This window comes from Phragmites australis, chromosome 16 (genome assembly GCF_958298935.1).
Source record: "Phragmites australis chromosome 16, lpPhrAust1.1, whole genome shotgun sequence".
NCBI lineage: Eukaryota > Viridiplantae > Streptophyta > Magnoliopsida > Poales > Poaceae > Phragmites > Phragmites australis.
In genome coordinates this window covers 18,259,365-18,281,452 of record NC_084936.1, presented here as the reverse complement: position 1 = coordinate 18,281,452, position 22,088 = coordinate 18,259,365, and the positions used below count along the sequence as shown (strand labels likewise).

The 22,088-nt window shown below is 41.8% G+C and overlaps 1 protein-coding gene across 2 annotated transcripts; it reads left to right on the top strand.

The window, feature by feature from the left end:
- The first annotated feature begins 3,822 nt into the window (after positions 1–3,822).
- LOC133896329 (protein unc-13 homolog) lies at positions 3,823–10,567 on the top strand. 2 transcript variants are annotated; one of them, XM_062336907.1, is made up of 5 exons: positions 3,823–4,316; positions 6,640–7,503; positions 7,827–8,270; positions 8,822–9,014; positions 9,085–10,567. In XM_062336907.1, exons 1-5 carry the CDS (start codon positions 3,900–3,902, stop codon positions 10,005–10,007), a joined length of 2,841 nt encoding a protein of 946 aa, XP_062192891.1. In that variant the 5' UTR covers positions 3,823–3,899; the 3' UTR covers positions 10,008–10,567. The 2 variants fall into 2 exon arrangements, with proteins under 2 accessions (XP_062192891.1, XP_062192892.1); XM_062336908.1 differs by lacking the exon at positions 3,823–4,316 and adding an exon at positions 4,885–5,189.
- The last annotated feature ends 11,521 nt before the right edge of the window (positions 10,568–22,088 follow it).

Sequence of the window (22,088 nt, the reverse complement as noted above, 5' to 3'; positions counted from 1 at the left end):
CAAGGAATAGCAATAATTGAAATCAAATTAGCAAAGTTGAATAAAAGTCCACAGTACTCGTCACAGTTGCTGGCCCAAACACATTCCTAAAACTAGCTCAAGTAAGCCGAAAACTATAACAGACACAAGCACAATGGAACAAAATTCGCAATGCAAACTGATTCTTTTTTTAATTCTCTCTCTCTCTCTCTCTCTCTACACTCTTTGCTTCTTCTTTTTTTTTTGCACTCTTTGCTTCTTGTTTGCTTTTCTTTCTTTTTTTTTTTGCGAATGTGACACAAACTCAAAAACTCTTGTATTGCCTTTTCTAAGACCAGTGAGGTATGTGGGTCACAAACTTTTTCCAGAGAGCAGGGGTATAAAGGTAATAAAAAGACTCTCTCTCTCTCTGAACTTTGGCTACCTCTGTTTTGGCTATGGATTGCTACTTGAACTTTGTCAGATAATGTTCAATATGAAGGGTGTATGGAGGTGTCCGAGAGCAGCCAGAAACAAATATACTAGACTGGACTGTGGAGGCCAAATCAAATGAATAGTCAAATCCGAAAGGATGATCGAATCCAACTAGTGGTCGAATCCGAAGAGGTGGTCAAAAACGACTAGTGATCAAACTCGAGTAGATGGTTGAAGCGACTAGCGGTCGAACCCAAATAGATGGTCAACTCAACTAGTGGTCGAACTCGAGTAGATGGTTGCGAGCGACTAGTGGTCGAATACGACTTGATGCTCAACGCGACTAGTGGTCCAACTGAGTAGATGGTTAAAGAAACTAGTGGTCAAACACGACTTGATGGTCGACTCGACTAGTGGTCGAGCTCGAGTAGATGGTTAAGCGACTAGTGGTCGAACTCGAGTAGATAGTTGAAGCGACTAGTGGTCGAACACAACTTGATGGTCGACTCGACTAGTGGTCAAACTCTAGTAGATGGTTAAAGCGACTAGTGGTCGAACACGACTTGATGGTCGACTCAACTAGTGACACAATCTCGTCTATAGCAAACAAGGGTAGGCCGAGATACACGTCGACTAAACAGTAAGACTTGACACTAGAAACTAGATCACGATGACTCGACCAGCAATAAAGACACCGACGATGGACTCAAACTTAACAACACGAATACTGAAAACAAAATTGCGAAGGCACAAAGTGGTTTGGACAACGAAAAAACTAAGATCTAAATATTTTTATGGGGTAATTTTCTAGACTCTAGGTAATGGAAAACGATGAAACAAAGGGGATAACTGAGATTACCTAATGGGCAACCGCGGCTCTGATACCACTTGATACACGTTTGTCCAATCTTTCGAAGGTAATATGATAAGTCGATTGGTGGAGTTTTGACATTGATGATTCAAAGGCTCTGACCAAGACAGCTCGAGAACCCTCGCAACCACTACACCACTACTCCGTGGTTATCAACCGTGCCAAGACGCGATTGACCTTGCCAAGAAGATTTTTCCTGCAAGCGAATCGAGAACACAAGCAAGAACAGGTAGATACAATATGAATATTACTAATTACCAATGAAGTGCTCAAGTTGGGGTTACACAAATCAAACAAGCGGTAAAACTGTATAAAACAGAATAATCTGTGCAAAACCCGAGCATAAACTATAAAGGCTACTGTGTATATATAGGGGGAAGTGAGGTAGGGTTCAATTTATTAACGGTAACCGGTCAAAATTCGAGGTTACCGAGCTTACCGCTCCGGTCCGGTTTATACAGTTTTGCGGCAGGGGAGCAGGAGTAGGGGAGGACGATGGCGGCCGAGGTGAACACGAAGAGATAAGGTAGCGGGAGTTGGAAGAGATAAGACCATCGTGAAGAGATAAGGTAGAGAGAGAGAGTGGACAAGAGCGGACTTAGAAAATTAGATGAGCGCGAAGAGATAAGGTCACCCGACGATCGAGCTGAGCAGATGTGAGAGAGTCAAAATCCCATTGAATGGAAATTTTGGGTCTGAGCTACGGTCCAGCAGTACGAACCGGTAGTGATAAGCTATTATCAATGCCAATTCTTTTCTAAAACCGGTAGTGATTCTATTTTTCTTACGAACCGACAACGAAAATCGTATCACTACCGGTTCTAATTGATCCGGTAGTGATGAGACGGTAAATAAAACCATTTCTATAGTAGTGTATATTACTATGTCATAGTGTTATACAGATTATGTGAACCCTCCAATTATAGTGCCATAAACGTTATATGAGCCCTCTAATGTTATCTATACCTATACTAATCATAGACTAAAAAAATTCCTAAGTTGTTAACGATTGGTAAAGTTAATTATATAAATACTTATTTAAAGTAGAGATATTTAGTCATCAACTGTGCATATCGAATAGTGTCACATGGGTATAGTCGATTATGCGAATATTTGTTTAAATGTATGGATATCTGGTCATCTATATGTATTGAATAATAGACACAAGGTTTTTATACAGGTTTAGACCCTGTTATGATAATAGCTCTACATCATGTCTTACCTTAATTAATCCCAGTGAAAGATGATTACAACTAGTGGTTTATCTAGATCTAATCCTAAGGTATTTGGCGAATTCTCTTGTGTTATAGGCCATGAAGCTCTTGCCGGATGTATCCGTCGTAGTAAGGTGTTGTTGTTGATCTTAATTCACTGGGTGTTTTGGGTCCTACCCAACCACTAGGCTTGATTTATCTTTCAGATCTCTAACTTGGTATCATATATCTTTGATGTATCTTCTCCCTCTTCTTATATAGTCGGGACGAGCGTATTCTGCTCATATTCCTTATATAATCGGGGCAAGATAACTACTACCAAGTATCATTTTGAATTAACTAGAGGAATTGTCCGAGGTAGGGTATCTCACGAAGCTCATGGAAATTCGGCTGGACCTTTATTCGCAGTAAGGAATTCAGGGATAATGTGCAGGACCTAGTAGCGGAGCATCCTAACAATGTCAGTGTGAAGCGGATGTGAGACTATTACTTTGGTTGGAATATTGACGTTGATCTGGTCAGCAACTCGATCACAGGAAAACATGGAGCTTCAGAAGGCCAAAGCTGAAATGGGTCGTTCACCTTCCAAACGTGATGTTTCTGCTCGCTCTGAAACAAAACTTGAGAGAAGCTGCTGCTGCGTACGCATCATGTGGATGGATTGGATGATAGGTTGTCCTGGTCCATCAAACCGTCGGCAACTACCTCCGTGCTCCATTTTATAGAAGAGTTAAGCTGACTTAGAAATTGCAAATCATTAGTTCACCCAAAATCAAAGAGCCCATATCAACCCAAACAAGGTGCTAACATTACTTGCAAATCGAGGGATTGTCTCCGGAACCAAAATCGAAACGTTTTAACATAAAATTCATGTGTTTCAAACAGGTCAGTCCTTGGCGGATCGGCAGAGCAAAACATAAGTTTTTATATTGTGTAGAAACAATAGCCACAAAATATGCATAAAGAAAACTGTACTTACTAATATTTTTAACCCATACATTTGTTTTCACCCATGCGTAAGGTGGGGGAAACGGACTGAATGCTGCTCAAATATTTGGCCAAATCATACATTTCACTTGAATTGAAGTGAGAAACAAATTTCTTTTGCAGCGAAAAATGACAAACACATGAATGCTAGAAAATTGAACATTCAAATAGCCCATCCATTTTTCACACGCAGAAGAAGCGTTAGGTACATATCAATATCATTGTAACTTAAGATGAAGACTGCTTGGAAAAAGAAAAGAAAAGGAAAATATAATTTGTTAGGTAAGCTAGTGTTGCTTTTGTCGGTTAAGTTGGCAAACGAAAGGGTTTTTGCGCTCAAACCTCAAACAAAGCAACACTCTGCTATCATATTCATCTTCCCCCCCGCGCGCGGGCAAACTGCAAGCATCGCTCTTAAAAAAATTATCGCCAGCATGGCACGCCTGTTCCGCCATTCCTCCTCCTCCTGCCACTCCAGTGACCTCCCCGCCGCCGGCGCCGCCACCTCCTCCTCGCCGCCGCTCCCTTCCCCTTTCCCCGATCTCGGCGTGGCCCTCTCCGACGCCGACCTCCGCACCACCGCCTACGAGCTCCTCGTCGCCGCCTCCCGCGCCACCGGCGCCAAGCCCCTCACCTACATCCCTCAGTCCGCGTCGACCTCCTCCTCCTCAACCCTCCAGACCACGACAGCGTCCGGCAATGGGAAGGGGGCGCTCGGGCTCAGGCCCTCGGCGTCCTCCAACGACGGGCGCCCGGCGACAGCGGCGGAGCTGGTGCGGGTGCGGATGGGGGTGACGGAGCAGGCTGACGCGAGGATCCGCCGGGGGCTTCTCCGCATCGCCGCCGGCCAGGTCGGGAATCCGGTTTCTTTGAAATGTAGCTTAATTTCTTTATTAAATGTTGGCCTTTTCTGTGGTTTGGATTAGTCCCGTGCGGTTGGTAGGCTCGCTGGTAGTACGTCGGACTACCTGAGTGTGTATCAACTATCAGATGCCAATATGGTTTTCTTGGGGATCATGGAATTTAGGTTCTTTGGACATGGGAGTGTGCTGAACTGCAGTTAAGTTGTCTATCTTGGGTTTGCTGTTGATGAGTTAGTTTGTAATTGAGATTTCTTTTTCGAAACGGTGGCAGGAGATCTGCCAATTTTATTAGAGCAGAAGTAAAATGGTTCAGAGAAAAAATAAAAGATAAAGGGCAACAAAAGGGCTCTCCCATATCCGAGAAAGTCACACAAGCCAACGTGACTTATAACCAAGAAATAATATCTACTTAGCAACTACAGGCATGCCCAAGGCGAGACCCATCGAGGTGTAGAAAGCGCCCTAGTGTGTCGTGTGCAACACATCATCATTGCCCTATGATATTCTTCAATTTGGCCCATTGTTGTCTCAGCGACCGAGAGCGCATCCGCTGTGGTGTTTTGGAACGTTCTTCGATTTCTCTTATTCCAAATGTTCCATCATAAGGTTATGACCACACCATTGAAATCAGGTCTTAGTTGCTTGTCAACTTTGTTTGATGCCGCCTTCCACCAACCACTCAGTGTACAGAACTGAGAGAGCAGCGGCATGCCGGTGATTCTTAGCCTTTGTGAGATATGCATCCACACTTCCTTTGTGAAAATGCAGTCCTTGCATATGTGTAGCGGGGTCTCATCTTCTTGATCACATAGGGGGCATGTTTGACTCCGAGGCCAACCTCTTTTCGCCAAATTATCTGTGGTAAGTATTTTATTCTGCGGTAGGATCCATGAGAAGAGTTTGCATTTTTGTTCGGTTCTGGCTTTCCACACGGACTGCATGTTGTGTTTTCTTATTAGTCCCACAAATTGTAGCTTGTAAGCACTTCATGCAGAGTAGTTGCCATCTGTCGTCCATCTCCAAGTTATGCTGCCCTTTATATCTGGCCGTAGCACCACTCGAAACTGTGCCCACAAGTTTGCAATTTGGTTGAATTCTCTGTTCGTCTCGATTTGTTCAATATGGCCTAGTCATCGGTGATCTGGAAGTCCTTCCTTGACCGTAAAATTCTTTCTTCTAGATTTTGCGTAAATGAGCGGTGTGATGTTTCTTGGGGCTTGTCCATGGAGCCAACTTGAATACCAAAAGCTTGCCCTTTCGCCATCACCAATTGTTACCGTGGTTGACGCATGAAAAAGATTTCTGTCGCCTTGGTCACAAGGCACCGGTTGCACAGTTTGTGATTGAGATTGCAAGCACATTTGAGGCAAATGATCTGTGTTTTCTCCCAGCAAAGGGAGACAATTTATTTATATGTCTGGTGAATTTTCATCATTTGTAATTTGTACTGCGTTGTAGGTTGTGCTTGAATGTTTGCTTAACTATGACATTTACATCCTTTTATATCGGGTTGTTTCACGTGTGTGCTTCAGTAATGAGGGGCACCAAGGACCTTCGCAACCAAAGATAAGAAAATAATAGGTTTATGCTAGCCTGGTGTTCCATTTGACACATAATATTAATAAAAAAATCATGCATTGTTTTCTCTTGTTACGAGTTTCCCTCTCTACCCCAGGTGATAAATTGCAGTTCCTTGTGTAAATTTGCTAATTATGTTACTTCTAGTGAGATTTATGTCCTGCAGTTGTATTTGAAGGTGCCCAATTAGTCATTTGGATGGTCATCCTGGCTGGTATTACCGTGCATTCTTATAAAAATTGATGTTTGCTCTGCACTTCTTGGATAGTTAAGCAAAGCTGGGTGATGATTTTTCGGAATATATGCATTGGTTATTCTGAGAACCTAAAAGTTAGGTATGAGCTTTATATCCCTTAGGTTCTCCGAGATTTGTATGGTAACCTGAGCTTGTTGTTTTGTTGTGGATTTCAGGACACTACATGCCAAATGTGAAATGTAGGTTTCCCTTTAGACATGACAGACCTGAACTTTATGTTTCCTTTTTTTTTTCTCTCATTTTAGACGACGAAGGAAGTTCCCAGACATGATTGTTTGCTCTGAAATTTCCAAGCTTCAGCGAGCGTTCTATTTAGGGAAATTAATTACTTGAGAGTACTATTGACTGGTATTGTTGAGTCACTGTTGGTTTCATAGCCCTGCATTCATGTATCTAGAATTTTAGAGAACCATTTTTGCTGTGTATAAAAAAGGTTGAATTTAAGTTTATTTTCACCTTTTATTTTCCTTGAAACAGCTTGGCAGACGTGCAGAATCTATGGTTTTGCCCTTAGAGTTCCTGCAGAAGTTTAAAGCATCAGATTTCCCTGATCCTCTAGAGTATCAGGCTTGGCAGACTAGGAATTTCAAGCTTCTCGAGGCTGGTTTGCTGGTCCATCCGCTTGTTCCTTTAAAGAAATCAGACATTTCTGCACAGAGACTGCATCAAATAATACATGAAGCATATGATGGTCAACTTGAAACTGGGAGGAACTCAGAGTCCATGCAAAGGCTGCGCCGTGCTGTCATGTCCCTTGCGTGTAGATCCCTTGATGAAGCTTCTGATGAGTGCCACTGGGCAGATGGCTTTCCCTTGAATCTCCATATCTACAAAATGTTGTTAGAAGCTTGCTTCAATGGTGGTGATGGCACTGTAGTAGATGAGATTGGTGAAGTGGTGGAGCTGTTAAAGAAGACTTGGGTTATTCTTGGAGTCAATCGAATGCTCCACAACCTTTGCTTTAATTGGGCATTGTTCAACCATTTTGTCATGTTGGGCCAAGCAGATAATGAGTTACTTTCTGCTACAGAGAATCTGTTAGTTGAAGTTGCAAAAGATGCTAAAATAACAAAAGACCCAGATTATTGTGATGTATTGAGCTCCACTTTAAGCTCGATAATGGGTTGGACAGAGAAAAGACTGCTTGCTTACCATGAAACTTTCAATACAAGTAATATTTATACCATGCAAGATATTGTCTCAATAGGAATCTCAACTGCAAAGATTCTTGTTGAAGATGTATCTTATGAATACTGTCCTGGAACGAAGGAAGAGACTGATGTAGTGCGCAGCAGGATAGAAACCTATATACGGTCCTCACTCCGCACTGCCTTTTCTCAAGTAAGTTCCAAATAGGATGACCGTTTGTGCTCGGTTTTTTCACTCTTTAAGTATGAATAATTCAAAGTTCAAAGTTTTTTTCTTTTGTTTTTTTTTTATCATTTTCTGTATTATGTCACCATAAGTGCCAGATTTTGTAGAACATAGCTGAAAACTTGGACATTAAACGCCGCTGATAACTGTCTGAAAAATGTTTTTCTAAACTAAGAAACATGCCTATTTATTTATAGTTTTAGGACAGGACTATGAACTGCTAGATTAAGATTTTGCACTTTCAACACTTGTACCAGTGCTTATCTTTTGTGTAGTGTTGATTTGTGCAGAAAATGGAAGAGGTGTATTCAAAGCGGTCATCAAGGAACCCTACGCTTATTCTGTCTATTCTTGCAAAGGAAATTGGTGACCTTGCTACCAAGGAGAAAAATATGTACAGTCCAATATTGAAGAAATGGCACCCCCTTGCTGCAGGTGTTGCAGTTGTAACCCTTCATGCTTGCTTTGGGAATGAGCTGAAGCAATTTATAGTTAGGCTTACAGAACTCACACTGGATACAGCTGAAGTGCTTAAGGCGGCTGACAACTTAGAGAAGGTCCTAGTTCATATTGCTGTTGCAGATTCTGTGGACAGTGATGATGGAGGAAAGTCATTGGTCAGTGAGATGCCACCGTATGAGGCTGGAACTGTAATTGCTAATCTGGTGAAAGCATGGGTAAAAGAACGAGTAGACAAACTTAAGGGATGGGCTGACCAGAATTTACAGCAGGAGGTGACCTTATTTTCTTTACTCCAATATTTAACATTTTTTGCATAGCAGTAACCTTGACATTTTATTAACTTCTAAGTCTTTCACAGTATTGTTCATTGTTTTGTAATTGTTGCAAGCCAGCAGCCGTTCATGGTTTTTTTCATAGTTTGCATGAGACTAGATTAGTCTTTTTGTCCACATGTAATGCAATTCAGCAAATACTATTGCTAAACTGTAATATGGACAGCAGAAACTGCAATTTCCTTTGTTGTTATGTTGCATGCTTCGGCATCTTGATATGTTGTGTCAATTGTGATCAACAATAACCCCAAATCTGTTACGCATATCAGCCACTAATTATTACACATAAATTTTAACTTCATATGAGGCCTTAATACCTGACTCAAATGATTAGCCATTTGGGCATTCATGATTCATCCATTCTCAGCTCTCCTGAAAGGAAGACATAACATAAAAAAGTCCATGGCTGTTTCATAATATTTATGCAACATTTGAGAATGTAACTTCAAAATATATATAATGCTCCACTAATTTTATGAATTGGTATGCAGACTTGGAACCCAAAGGCTAATAACAGGGATAGTTTTGCTCCCTCTTCTATGGAGATGCTGCACATAATTGATGAGACTTTGGATGCATTTTTTCAGTTGCCTATACCAATGCACTCTACTCTGCTTCCTGATCTGACAGCTGGATTCGATGCATGTCTGAAGTATTATGTCTCTAAAGTGAAGTCTGGCTGTGGTAAGTTAAGGTGAAGATAGTTCTTGCGTATAATAACCCCATGGTGAATTCATGTAATATTCATTTACAGGAACACGGAGTACTCTTTTTCCTCAGCTACCTCATTTAACGAGGTGCGACGTTGGATCCAAATTATTCAAGAAAAAGGAAAAACCACAGTTTCTTGTGAAGCGAGGATCACAAGTTGGATCAACCACTGGAAATGAAGCCTCGAGTCTTCCTGGACTATGTGTACGTATAAATACTCTCAATTACATCCAAAATGAGCTAGAGAACCTGGATAAGAAGATGAAAACATGCTTGCAACTTGGTGAGTGGGCTCAGTCTGATACGGTTGATGGACTGAACATCAACTTCGAGCTATCCAAGGCAGCTTGCCAAGAAGGAATCCGACAGTTGTGCGAGACAACTGCATATAAAGTAATATTCAATGATCTGAATCACGTTCTTTTGGATACGCTGTATGTTGGTAGCCCAGCATCAAATAGGATAATGCCTGTGTTAAGAGAGCTTGGCCCTATACTTAGGATTATATCTGCCACAGTGCATAGTAGGATGCGAAACAGTCTGATAACAGCATTGATGAAAGCCTCTTTTGATGGATTTTTGTTGGTGCTTCTAGCCGGTGGACCTACACGTGCTTTCAGCTGTCAAGACTATCAGATAATAGAGGACGATTTCAGAGCCCTCAGAGGCTTATATTTAGCATATGGTGATGGCGTGGCAGAGGAATTAGTTGGCAAGGCTTCCTCGGAGGTTAAGAACATTCTGCCACTCCTACGGACAGACACTGAAACCCTCATTGGACGGTTCAAGCAGATAATTTCTGAATCTTATGAATCTACAACGAAATCTAGGTTCCCGATTCCTCCTGTGCCTGTCCAGTGGAGCCCAAATAACCCCAACACAATACTGCGTGTTTTGTGCTATCGAAATGATGAGGCAGCTACTAAGTTCCTCAAGAAAACATATGATCTGCCAAAGACACTTTGATTTGTGCAAAAATGCACAGCCAATTGTGTATGTTTGCAGGTTCCAAAAGATGTGTTGAATTGGAATGTACTGCCTCCTTGTAAAGAATACCAGCATGAACATACAAGGGGAGAATTACGCAGTCTGAATGTGGACGGTCACATGGATGGAGACAGGAGATTCAGTTCTTTGAGTTGGTCCACACCAATCTACGATGTTGTGTTATTTGAATTGGTTGTTTTTACAGCGTAATTGGATGATTGTTGTTCAAATCATTTGTTTCTGCTGATCCTGGCATTTGAGTGCATGTGATATACTCATCTGTGAATAGGATCTATACAACATAGGGTGCTCAGTATCTGTATATGTGCAAATGGTTACTTGGCTGGTATTTTTGCAGTTGACTGCAGAGGAAAAGATGGCAGCTGTGTACATATGTGATACGTTTTACAGTAATGTTTGAGAAAACTAGCTCAATAGCACGCACTAAGAGGATGCAAAGATGGGAGATTTGATGTGTGATTGAAAATATACTTGTATTTAATCTTGCCCTACCACCAAATTATGCTGTTTATATCTTTTTATTTGTCTTTTCTCTAGAATAAGTAGCGGTAGAATTTTCAGAAATTTAAATTGTTTGTTCTTTTAAGAAAAGGGAAGGAGCTCTGCCAATCAATTGAACAGATAAGAGAAAGACGTCTACACCCCAATAGGCTGTAACAGTCCAAAATTCTGAACCTGAGAGAGAAAAAAATAAAAAAAATTATAAAGGAAATAAAATTTGCAAGAAAAATAAAACCTAAGAGGAGCATATATGTGTATATGTATATCTATACTATTTAAAAAATACGTAGTGGTCCGTTCTCAATAGGCAGAACGTTCTGCCTCTCCTCCCCTTTATTCCTGACAATGTGATCCCTCTTCACCTAAGCAAACTCCACGACTCATCCTCCGCCTCTTCCTCTTGTGGTTCCTGCCCCATCCCGTCGCCGCCGCCTTCCACACCCCCTCCCCGGATCCCGCTACCGAGATGGAGGACGATGATGACTTCGGCGACCTCTACACCAGCATCATCATCCCCACCCCTGCCTCCACCTCCACGCCCACTGAAACTCTACCCCGGCCGCCCCCAAACCCTAACCCTACCCCTGCCCTCGTTGGCCGACATGGTGGGAGCAACCCCATCCTCGGGGTCGACCTGCCCGGTGACTGGGCCGACGAGGACGACGATGGCAGTGTGCCCATGCCACCCTCAAAGTTTTAGGTTGCTGCGCCTGCTTCCAAGCCGCCCGTGCAGCGAAGGATTCCGATCCGTTCATGGGGGATGGTGCGGGCGATTCTAGGCCGGCTATCCTGGGGCTCTCGTCGTCTACGGTCGCTAGCATGGCGGCGAGCGACGAGTGGGATAACAACAGCAAGGATGACATCCAAATCGTGCTCAACAAGACGGACGGCCGCCGGGGGCTCGGGGATGATGAAGGTGACGACGAGGACAGCAAGGACCTTGTCATCGTCGCGGACAGGCCCTGATGCTTCCTTATTGGGTGATGCGCAGGGGAAGAAATGCATGGCGTACCTAGCTGTCAAGCTCGACATGATGCTTGGAGGCGCAACCTGGCTGGAGCCTAACCCCATCGACCGTTGCTTCCTGATGGCAATCTTTTGATCGGTGCCACTTGGCCCAAGCACCCGGAGTTCGTTTCCCAGCTCATGTCTTTACTTGGCGTCAAGGTTTTGGAATGCTTTACATGTTTTTTTTGTTGAAATTTCGTATGCTCGGTGTATAGTGTGTCTGAAAAATAATTATTTTGTGTACAACATAGAACTATTCCGTGTAAAATAAGGGGACCGTTGCAACACACGGGCATTGAACTAGTATAAGTATATATACATATATGCATGTACATGAGAATAGGTTTTTAATCTTCTTATTAAATATATATACATATACATATTTTGTTTGATTGAATGTTTGATTCTAAATATATATATTGCTTGAACTAGATATATATATAAATGTATTGTTCTTTGAGGTTTGTATACATATATATGCTATGGGGCCAATAGTATATTAAGAGTATATATATTGTATATATATAAGTATACAAGTATAGGAATACAAAGGGGAGAAATGAAAACAGGAAAAGAAATAGAAAAGGATTTTGAAAAGGAGAAAATGTCTCTAGCCGACATCTCAACCAGCAACCTACCCTTTCCTCTCTTTTCCCCTTTCCTCTTTCGGCCCGCTCAGCTGACCGGCCCAGCCGCTCTTCTCTCTCTCTCCTCTCTTTCTCTTCTCCCCTAGGTCGCACATGCTTGGCTCTGATTCGGGCCACCTCACCGCACGTGTGTGACTGAAGCTCAGGCAGACTCATCTTCCTCCTCTTGTCGTTCCTCTCCCCCTATCTACTACTCATGGTCCGAAACCTGCTGGAATCCCGATCAAATACGCCATGATTCACATGGATGAAAGCATTCTAGAAGACCGTCATCGTGTTGTATGAGGACATCACCATCGAAACCCTCTATCCTGAGCTGGATTCAAGTTCAAACGAGGGAGATCGACTCGGACTAAGACGTGCGGGTGCCGAACTTCACCCTTTTTTGAAGTGACAACTGGAGCTTTGCTGTTTTTTTTCATAGAGTCATTACAAATTTAAACGCAGCATACTCTGACAAAATAAACCTCGCCCGGGCTGGGAACGACATAGTAACCTAGGTGCACCGAACACCACACAGGGACAAAAAGAAGAACCTGAATAATTGGACTTCCCCCTAACCCTAACTGACTCGGTTACGAGCCCTCACCCTCCCTAGGTATATATATGTCGACCCCAGTCCCTCCTCTCGACATTTCCATCGTTTTCGCCAAATTTCCAGAGTAGAAGCGCCGCTGGTGTGCCCTCTCATTGAGCTTCGACATCCGTCGTCGCATATCGTGCTGTCAGGTCGCTCTGAAGCACACAAACATCCACGTGCTGGTCAAACGGGATTGTCAGTGTCTCCTCTTCGAGTTCCGCCACTTGTCAGAGACGTACAAACAACGTGATGCGAGTTTGGTGAAACCCTGATGGAGCACCGTCGTACCGAGTGGATGATGTGGCCGTCCAGAGCAGGAAACTGTAAGGGCAAGTCCACCACAGTTTGATCCAAAACCTGTAGGTAAGATTATAAGTAGCCATACCCATTCGAGCCGATAGATCATGACCGCTCAATCTGAGATAGATGGCTCGGATTTAATGTCGGTAACGGCACTATCAAGCAGGCCGTTAATGCCGTTAGCTAGCCATGTCAGCAGGCCGCATTAGCTGGTTCGCCTACATGGCAGGGCCACATTAGCGTCTGTGTTGATGTGGCGTACACCTTCAGCTTTTATTTTCTTTTTAATTATTTTTTGCTCTACAGACGTCATATATAGAATTTAATAATTGAATCAATTATGTTAATGCTTTAAATAATGTTTTCCTTTAGTAAAATAATTCTACAAAATAGGAATAAATTAGAAAATAGTGTTAATAATGTTTCAATAATGTTATTTAAATTCTATTTGATGTTTTATATAGTTATCTCATTAACATAAATGCTAAAAAGTTTTAGAAGAATCCTACAAAATTTCAGAAAATCATAGATTTCTCTAGAAAATTCTAGACCATTTTCCTAAACACATAATTTCATTTGTAGTTAATCTTTCTGTTCTGTTTTAATCTTTCGGAAGCTATAACTTGTCAACCAGAACTCTGATTTGACTGTTCTTTCGCTAGATTGTCTAGAAAAGTGTGATCTTATGTGTGATGATGTCTGTGTTGTGATATTTGGTTCTTTTTGGATCTTGGTTTTCCTATGTTGTCTTTTCACTTATGTTCGTGAGTAGATGCCAATGTTCCAAGGGAGCTAGAAGGACGTCAAGACTAAGACTTTGATGATCTAACTGAGTATAGTGAAGGTAAGTTGTGTTCTTGAATATATTGATCTCAGTTTTTAAAATATTTTATTTTACAAACATGCATGCAAATAATATGTTGGGAATCTAAAGTTAGGCTTTACCCTAGTTTTCCTTGATCATCCTTGTCGCCATAGTTTGGTTTGGTTATAGAAAGGTAGATGATGCTTAGCCTTGCTTTGGGATGGTGATCATGATAATAGTTCAACTGAATATGATAATGGTCCTATGCAACTATGATAAAAGATGATGATATAACTTTTGTAGCAACATAGAATTAGGTTTTGAGAAAATTGTTTGGATGAGACTGGTACAGGATGCACCATTGGGTTAGCGGTAGTTTTTTTCTCAAATCTAAGGACCGGTTCATAGAGTGATTGTTCTGAGTTAACAGTACAACAACAAGCCTGGTATGGGATGGGCCTAGCCGATTAATTTGCTTTACTCTCAGCATTGTTTAGACCGTTTGGTTGTATGGAACGGATGGATGTACTTCTAGGGTTTCCATTGGTGTGAGAAGTTGCTTTCGTTATTAAGGTGTATTCACGTGCCAGAGAAACCATAGCGGGTATGCACATGCTGAGAGGGTCTTTGTAGTGGTCACTCGGCACACACCTTGAAAGTGTGTAAGGTACCGATGGCTACCGACAAAAGAGTTGATCATGACTTGTGGGTAAAATCTACAACCTCTGCATAGTGTAAAACAGGTTAATCAGCCATACTCACGGTTACAAGTGGCAAGAAAAACATCACATGATTAGAACCTGATGGTTTGGTCAGTTTGGTCAATCATAGTGGCGAGAACTATGATTGAGGTGTTGTTCAACCTTGGTGGTGGTAATCATGGTTTATGTGTTGGAAGGTTGGTTAAGTCAAGCTGGTTAGAATCTTGAGGTGGTTTTTTACTTTATTATTATTCACTGAATCATTACTTGTCTTCAAATTGTTTTAAAATAAATGTTGTTTATGCAAAAGAGTCATATTGCCATATTGTTGTTCAAGGCTTCATATGCATATTATTTCATCACAACTTACTGAATGCGATATGTGCTCACACTTGCTATCACTAAACACTCAGTTGGAGAAGATATGAGAGAGTTCACTGTAGACTGATCATTCTAAGCTGTTTTCTACATCGGTTTGCCTGTGGAGTCATTATGAAGGATATAATCTATATAGTTCTGCTATAGTTTTATTTGGATCTTGACTCTTGAAGGTCAATTTTTAAGATGTTTTATTACCATTAAGTTGGATAGATAAAACTTGAAAACATAAGAGATATGCTCAAAGACTTCTCATCTCCCTCTCTTCTTTTTTTATGGTTTATTTATCCCTCCCTATGCTTAAACCAATAGATGGCCTCAGATCTCAATGAAGTGTGTCACCCAAACGAATTGCGCTATGGGATTCTACCAAGGATGCTTTGGTCTGTGCTTTTGGATATAGGACACCAAAAGAAATCGTTGTACGAGGGAACAAGCCAAGCAAACGGAACATAGTGGAGTGTCACCATCTTCGTCTATGGAAGCCGCACCGACAAAGGAGAATTCCGAGTCGCTAGCACCTACTCGATGGAGACAAGAAGAGCTAGCTTTGAAGAAGGCATATGGAACGCCGCATGCCAAGCTCTCTACCGTGTATACTTGGACTATGGACCATGTCATAGGGACTCGCTGTACCACTACATCCCCATGCTTCGCCCTACAAGCCCGAAGATAATTGTCCAATGCTACTGCAATGAAGCAAACGACACACTCTAGTTGCAAGTTTAACTCACCATCACTCTGGAACAATTCTAAGAGCACGCTATGTCAGAGTTGAAGACCGTCTACCAATGCTTGGAAGATGCTAAAGAAGAGAATATTGGCCTTCACTGCCGCCTACGTGATGGTGCTACACCTACACCACCTTCACCTCCAAGCAAGAGACACGCTCCGAGCCTCTTTCAGACTCTAGATCCAACTATTGAAATTGTGACTCTAAAGGAGAACCTACAACCCCACCATTTGTACCCAATAGGGAATTAGCAATCCCATTAGAAGAGATTGATCAGTAGTGTCGCTTAGGTCATTTTGGAGTTATAGGAATGCCCATAGGCACCCCTGTCTGCATCCACATCTTAAAAGTATGGTACAAAGATGATTAATTAATATAATAAGAGTTTTTAAGTAAAATAAGTCTCTATCAACTTGGACCTTCTTTAGAATCTTATGATTTTCTCTCATCTATGTCCTACCCCCACCAGATGGTCAACACCAGGAACAACCCAGAAAGCAGTGGCAACCGCTCCACACCCCCACCTCCTCCACCATCCCCGATGAGTATGAAGCAGCTTATGGCTATGCAAACTCAGATTATGCAAGGTATGGATCAAACAATGTCCAACATGCAACATGCACTACAGACTCAACCTCCACCATAGCCACAACACCACAACCAATCTAGATTGGGAGAGTTTATGAGGACTAAACCACCCATGCTCTCCCACACCACTAAACCACTTGCTTATGATGATTGGTTGAAGACCATAGAGAAGAAGCAGTTGATCATGCAATGCAATGATTGTGAGAAAGTTCTGTATGCTACTCACCAACTCACAGGTCCTGCTACCGACTAGTGGGATGCCTTTTGGAATGCTCATGAGGGCCATGAGTAGATCGCCTAGGTGGAATTCAAGGAAGCCTTTCATCACCACCATATGCTTGTGGGAGCTATCACTATGATGAAGAAGGAATTCTGCAATCTGAAATAAGGATTTATGCCAGTGAACGACTAAGTGAATTAGTTCACTCAGCTTTCAAGGTATGCACCAGAGGATGTGGACACAGATGAAAAGAAATGGGAACATTTTTTGGATGGATTAGTCTACGGGATGTAGGCTCAACTAAGCACCCATGACTACCTAGATTTCTAGCATTTGGTGACGAAGGCACTAGAGTTGAAAGACAAGAGTCTCATGCTGGGAGAGGACCACAAGAGAAAGATGGTTGCACAAGGACAACACTCAGGTAGCAATTCTCACTCACGCACCATGCCTCAGCAAGGTCAATAGTATCAAGTACGTAATCAGTTCAAGTATGAAGCATCAACACCGTATCCTACATATCAGTAACCTCACTCAAGCAACAACACACCAGCCCTAGGTAAAAATCCCAATCCTCGGGTTCAGCCACTTAAGTTGGATATTGTAATGATTATCATCCATAAAGTCACTATGTATTGGGATTGATTTTTGAGCTCAACACATAGATTAGATTGGTAATTTTGTTGGACCAGTCTCGACATATGGGATAAGGACATTCCCTATGCGGAGTTCTCCAACAACAACAGGTACCAGTCTAGTCTACATATGGCCATGTTTGAGGCACTGTACTGGAGAAAATGCAGAACCCCCTTGTACTGGTCGAAAACTAGAGAAGGGCAAGTGTTTGGACCTGATATTCTGAAGAAGATCAAAGAGCAAGTGCAAATGATCTAGGAGAACCTGAAGACCGCTCAATGAAGGTAGAAAAGCTATGCAGACAATCGATGTACAAAATTGACTTTTGAAGTAGGAGACTTCGTGTACCTAAAGGTGTCACCCATAAGAGGACTACACTGATTTAAGGTTAGAGGCAAGCTAGCACCATGGTATATTGGCCCATTTAAGGTGATAGTAAGATGGGGAGAAGTAGCCTACTAGCTAGTGTTGCCACCTAAGCTCACTGATGTACATGATGTCTTCCACATCTCTTAGTTGAAGAAATACCTACAGGTACCAGAAGAGCAACTAACGTTAGATGAGATAGATCCAGAAGGAGATGTCACCTACACAGAGTATCTGGTTAGAATTTTGGACATTTCAAAATGGGTGATTCGAAGAAAATCACCCGTATGTGTAAGGTACATTGGAGCAACCACTCAGAGGCAAAAGTAACTTGGGAATGCGAAGAAGATCTAAAAGCGGAGTTTCCCCAGCTATTTGGAGATTAGACCAAATCTCATGGACGAGATTCACCCTAATAAGGGTAGGATTTGTAACAGCCCATTTTTCAGAATTTGCCTAATATAGAAATCACAAGGAAAAATCAACAAATAAACCAATTAAATCCCTAGTGAGATTGTTTTCCCCTTTGCTAGTTCTCCTTTTCAGAACCAAATAATATGCAAGGGATAAAAGTGAAACGATTGAATCCCCTCAGGTTGAAACCCACTTCCCCCTCTCTTTTCCACATGTGAATCATTTTCTTCCTTTCCTTAGCCCACCCTCTCCTCCTGTTGGGGAACGGGTAGGCTACGATAGCACAAATCAAAATTTTCTACCACGTTTAACCAGAAAACCATACGAGTAGGGGATCATAGATCGTTACCACTTAACGCGCAACGTAGCAGAAAAAGAGTTGGAGCATACCAGTCCAACATCGTGCGCGTCAATGTAGAGGAAGCAGCCAGTAAGCTCAGACAAGCTTTCTGTCAAGCTCTGACAAGCTCCAAGCTTCTTCATTGCACCTTACCGTCGTCAATATGATTAGCATCGTAATAGCAACAATGCCTTTATGGTATCCACACGTCCTGGGGTAGAACATCGAACGTCAGTGTGCTAGCACCGCACGTACAACTAGGGTTCGAGAGATCAGGTGGAGAGGGCATGGCTAGGGTTCGGAGTGGCCAATTGTACGTGCCCCTCCTCACACCTCCCTTTATATAGATCCTACAATGGGCTCCCACGTTGGTATCCCATTAGGACTCAATCCCTTACGGATCACAATCTGATCAAACTCTCTTACAGGTCCAATCTATGTGTCATGTTCTAACCCATTAAGTGTGTGACCTGTTAGGTTCATGTACAAATGGCTACAACTCAAAAACCTCTTTTTGAGCCAAAATCAATAGCGGTCCCTAGCATGGCATATTGACTCCCGAGTATACATAAAGATCATATCGGTTGAATCTTGATATACACGTGCATCAATCCCTTTGTCTCACGATACTAGTCAAGCTCAAGGCGAGACACGTACCATCCTTATCATAGCTCAACCATTCACTCAATCTTGTAATGGATTATTCAACTCATGATTAACTCTTTAATCACATTGTCATGGGCATCCACTTTCTAATCCAACCATATTGAGGGGCTGAGATATCTCTCTCATTATATAGGAGGAAAAAATTCCATCTTTATTGTTTACACCTCATGATATGTTTTATGATAATCCCGAAAACTACCTTTATGTCTATCTAATTACGGAGTAGCATTTTGGCAGCCCCAAAGTGTGCTACTATGAATTCTGGGAATCAATGACGATCTTAGGTCTAACGATTTTTTAGATAGACCATTTAAGATTACAACTAATGGCACATCATATAACAATCCCAACGGTATCTCAAGATGGGTCTATCTAACACTATATTCTCTAACATATGTCCATATTATGATTTGCTATCTCTATATCTATGATCTGTGAAATATGATCATCAATCAATATATGTGCTAGTCTGTGAATCATCATTGTCCCACATAATGATATAAGACTAAAGATCATTTAGAATAACATCACAATAAAATAAAGAGCTTCACAAACAAGTCACATACTTGCTAATAAATATAAATAATAATTATCTAAGGAACCAAATAACACATTATTCAAAAGTACATAAACATAGACGCGATACAATTATCTCTATAATGGTCTCTAGAGCATAACACCAACCATCTCCCTCTCTTTGGACCGAAGCCGGTCAGCCGAGAACCTAGGTCACATCCCACTTTCTTTTCCCCTTCCTCCATGCATGTTGACTACCTGGGTCGAGCCGATCTCAGCCTAACCGAGCAACTGTTGGCCTCTCTCTCTCTCTCTCTCTCTCTCTCTCTCTCTCTCTCTCTCTCTCTCTCTCTCTCTCTCTCTCTCTCTCTCTCTCTCTCTCTCCATCGGATAGCACTATCTTCAACCTCTGATCCCCTTCCTTATTTTGTCTTTGTGCATTTCCAAAAAAAATCCCACCAAGTCCACCATGGATTTAAGGTATTAAATGGACCAATTGATGCCGAGAATGGAAACTGAACAACCACAAATCAATTCTGATTTTTTTTGTTAAGATCTCGTGCTCAAGGAAAGGAAACTGACACTGGCGCGTGCGCGCACCACATTAACCCTAGGCAACCTCAGACCTGCGCCCTCACCTTATAAAACCACTCGAGACCCTCCCACGAGAACCCCCACACCACACCGAACCGATTCCATGCCTCCTCGCTGTGAGAGCACTGCCCGAGAGCATCCCCCATCGAGTTAGCATCACCACCATAGCACCTCGTCGTCACCACACCATAGGACAACTTCTTTTTGTGAAGCCCTCCATCGAGTTCATCATCCTTCCTCGGTGCTATTTCACCGCTCACCGAAGCTCTGCGACCACCACAGTGTCATTTTTTCTCAACTCTGGCGACACAGCGACGCAGGAACTCGCCATCGTAATCAAGTCATGCTGAAGCTAAGGTAGGCCATCTCTAAGTCATCCGATCTAGCGCTAGCGGTGAAGGTTAAAATGTCGCATAATCGCCCTTTTAGATTTCAGCCGTCGGATCCAAGATGAGCGCCTTAAATTCAATCCATCATAATCCCAGTCAGTCCACGTAGTTGCCCATGTGAGCAGTCATATCAGCGCCACCTCATCCTTCTATCTGACGTGTCATCCTAGTCATCGCCTAATAAACAACTTTCTGTCCTTAAAGCCCTTTTTCAGTAGGAAAATAATTAGGATAAAACTAAAAAACCCTTAATAGAGTTTTAGTTGGTAATTTAATTATGTTTTTTAGAAAATAAATTCTATAAATTTATGCTAGCCTTCTTAATTAGTTTTAAGTCATAATTTAATTCAATTATTTTTTTGTCCATAAAAAATCCTAATAAATGCTAATAAATTTCAAAAAAGCCCAAGATCACTATGAAAAAAATATGGAAAATTGAAATCTCTGTATAATCTTATGCCATTTATCCTTTTTGCCTTGATTTATCTTGCAATAGTCCTATCTTAACCGTTGTAGCCTTGATTTGATCTTTTGATTCACCATAAAATTCACCAACAATCCTAATCTACCTAATTAAGATGCTTTAAGTGTGTTCTGGTTTATTTTGGCTCTTGTTGTTTATTGGCTTTACTTTCTTTTCACGCTTAGACACTGATGTTCCGGAGGAGGAGTTTGCACCTTCAAGACCAGGATTTCGAGGAACCTACTGAACAAGAAGGCAAGTTGTCCTTGATGCATTTCATACCTATTTCGCAAATGATTTGAATACAAAACTGGATGCTAACAATCTTGTTGGGAATCCTAAAATAGGATCTACCTTAGAATTCCATATTTTCCTTGTCGTCTAGTTTTTGTGGGTTTATGGAAAGGGTAGACCTGCTTAGCCTCATTTTGAGAGTTTTGGTACATTATAATTGTCTAAAGAATTTTGATAATGGTATTATGCAATAGAGATAAAATTGATGATAATGTTTGTAGTAACATGGACTTAGGACTTAAGTGGATGGTTGAGATCTGTGTGGGTAGTGGTAGTCCTTCTCGAGTATTTTAAGAATCGGTTCGTGGAGCAACCATTCGCACAAAAAAGAAAAAACATTCGCACGAACGGTGCTTGTGCACCTTGCCACACAAGCGACATTTGTATACGTTGTTGCCAACGTATTCACTTCCCATACCGTCGCCTTACGGAACACACCGGGCCCCTACCTCGCACCGGTTGAGCCCTCGATACTAGTCGCTATCGGGATGCGTTCCTTACCTTTTGTCGTCGATGCAACATGAAACACTTAAAGCAAAACAAACACTTAAGCGCCGCTCATTTCCACGCATTACTCTTAGGGGCATAACATAACAATTTCATACATATTGGCTAGAAGAAACACAAATAGACTTTAGTGAGTTGCTTGGTGAAGTTGACATACTTACTAAACAACATTCTAAATGTGTTTAGGCTACTTAATTAAACCAATTTATGATGCCACGCTATGAGGAACCGTCCAAATAATATTCTAATTAATCACCAGGAGGATCATTATTCATAATCACAACCCCGATGATTAACCAAAATATCATCCCGGTAATCCCAGTACGTGTTTTGTGCCTAAGATTGGAACACATGCCTTTCCAACATATACATCACAATAAAGCTTAAGAAAGA

Excerpts from the sequence above, each read along its gene's own strand:
- LOC133896329 (XM_062336907.1), top strand. The coding sequence starts at position 3,900 with ATGGCACGCCTGTTCCGCCATTCCTCCTCCTCCTGCCACTCCAGTGAC. Across the intron at positions 8,271-8,821 it reads ACCAGAATTTACAGCAGGAG|ACTTGGAACCCAAAGGCTAA; the intron begins GTGACCTTATTT and ends ATTGGTATGCAG. Across the intron at positions 9,015-9,084 it reads TAAAGTGAAGTCTGGCTGTG|GAACACGGAGTACTCTTTTT; the intron begins GTAAGTTAAGGT and ends ATTCATTTACAG.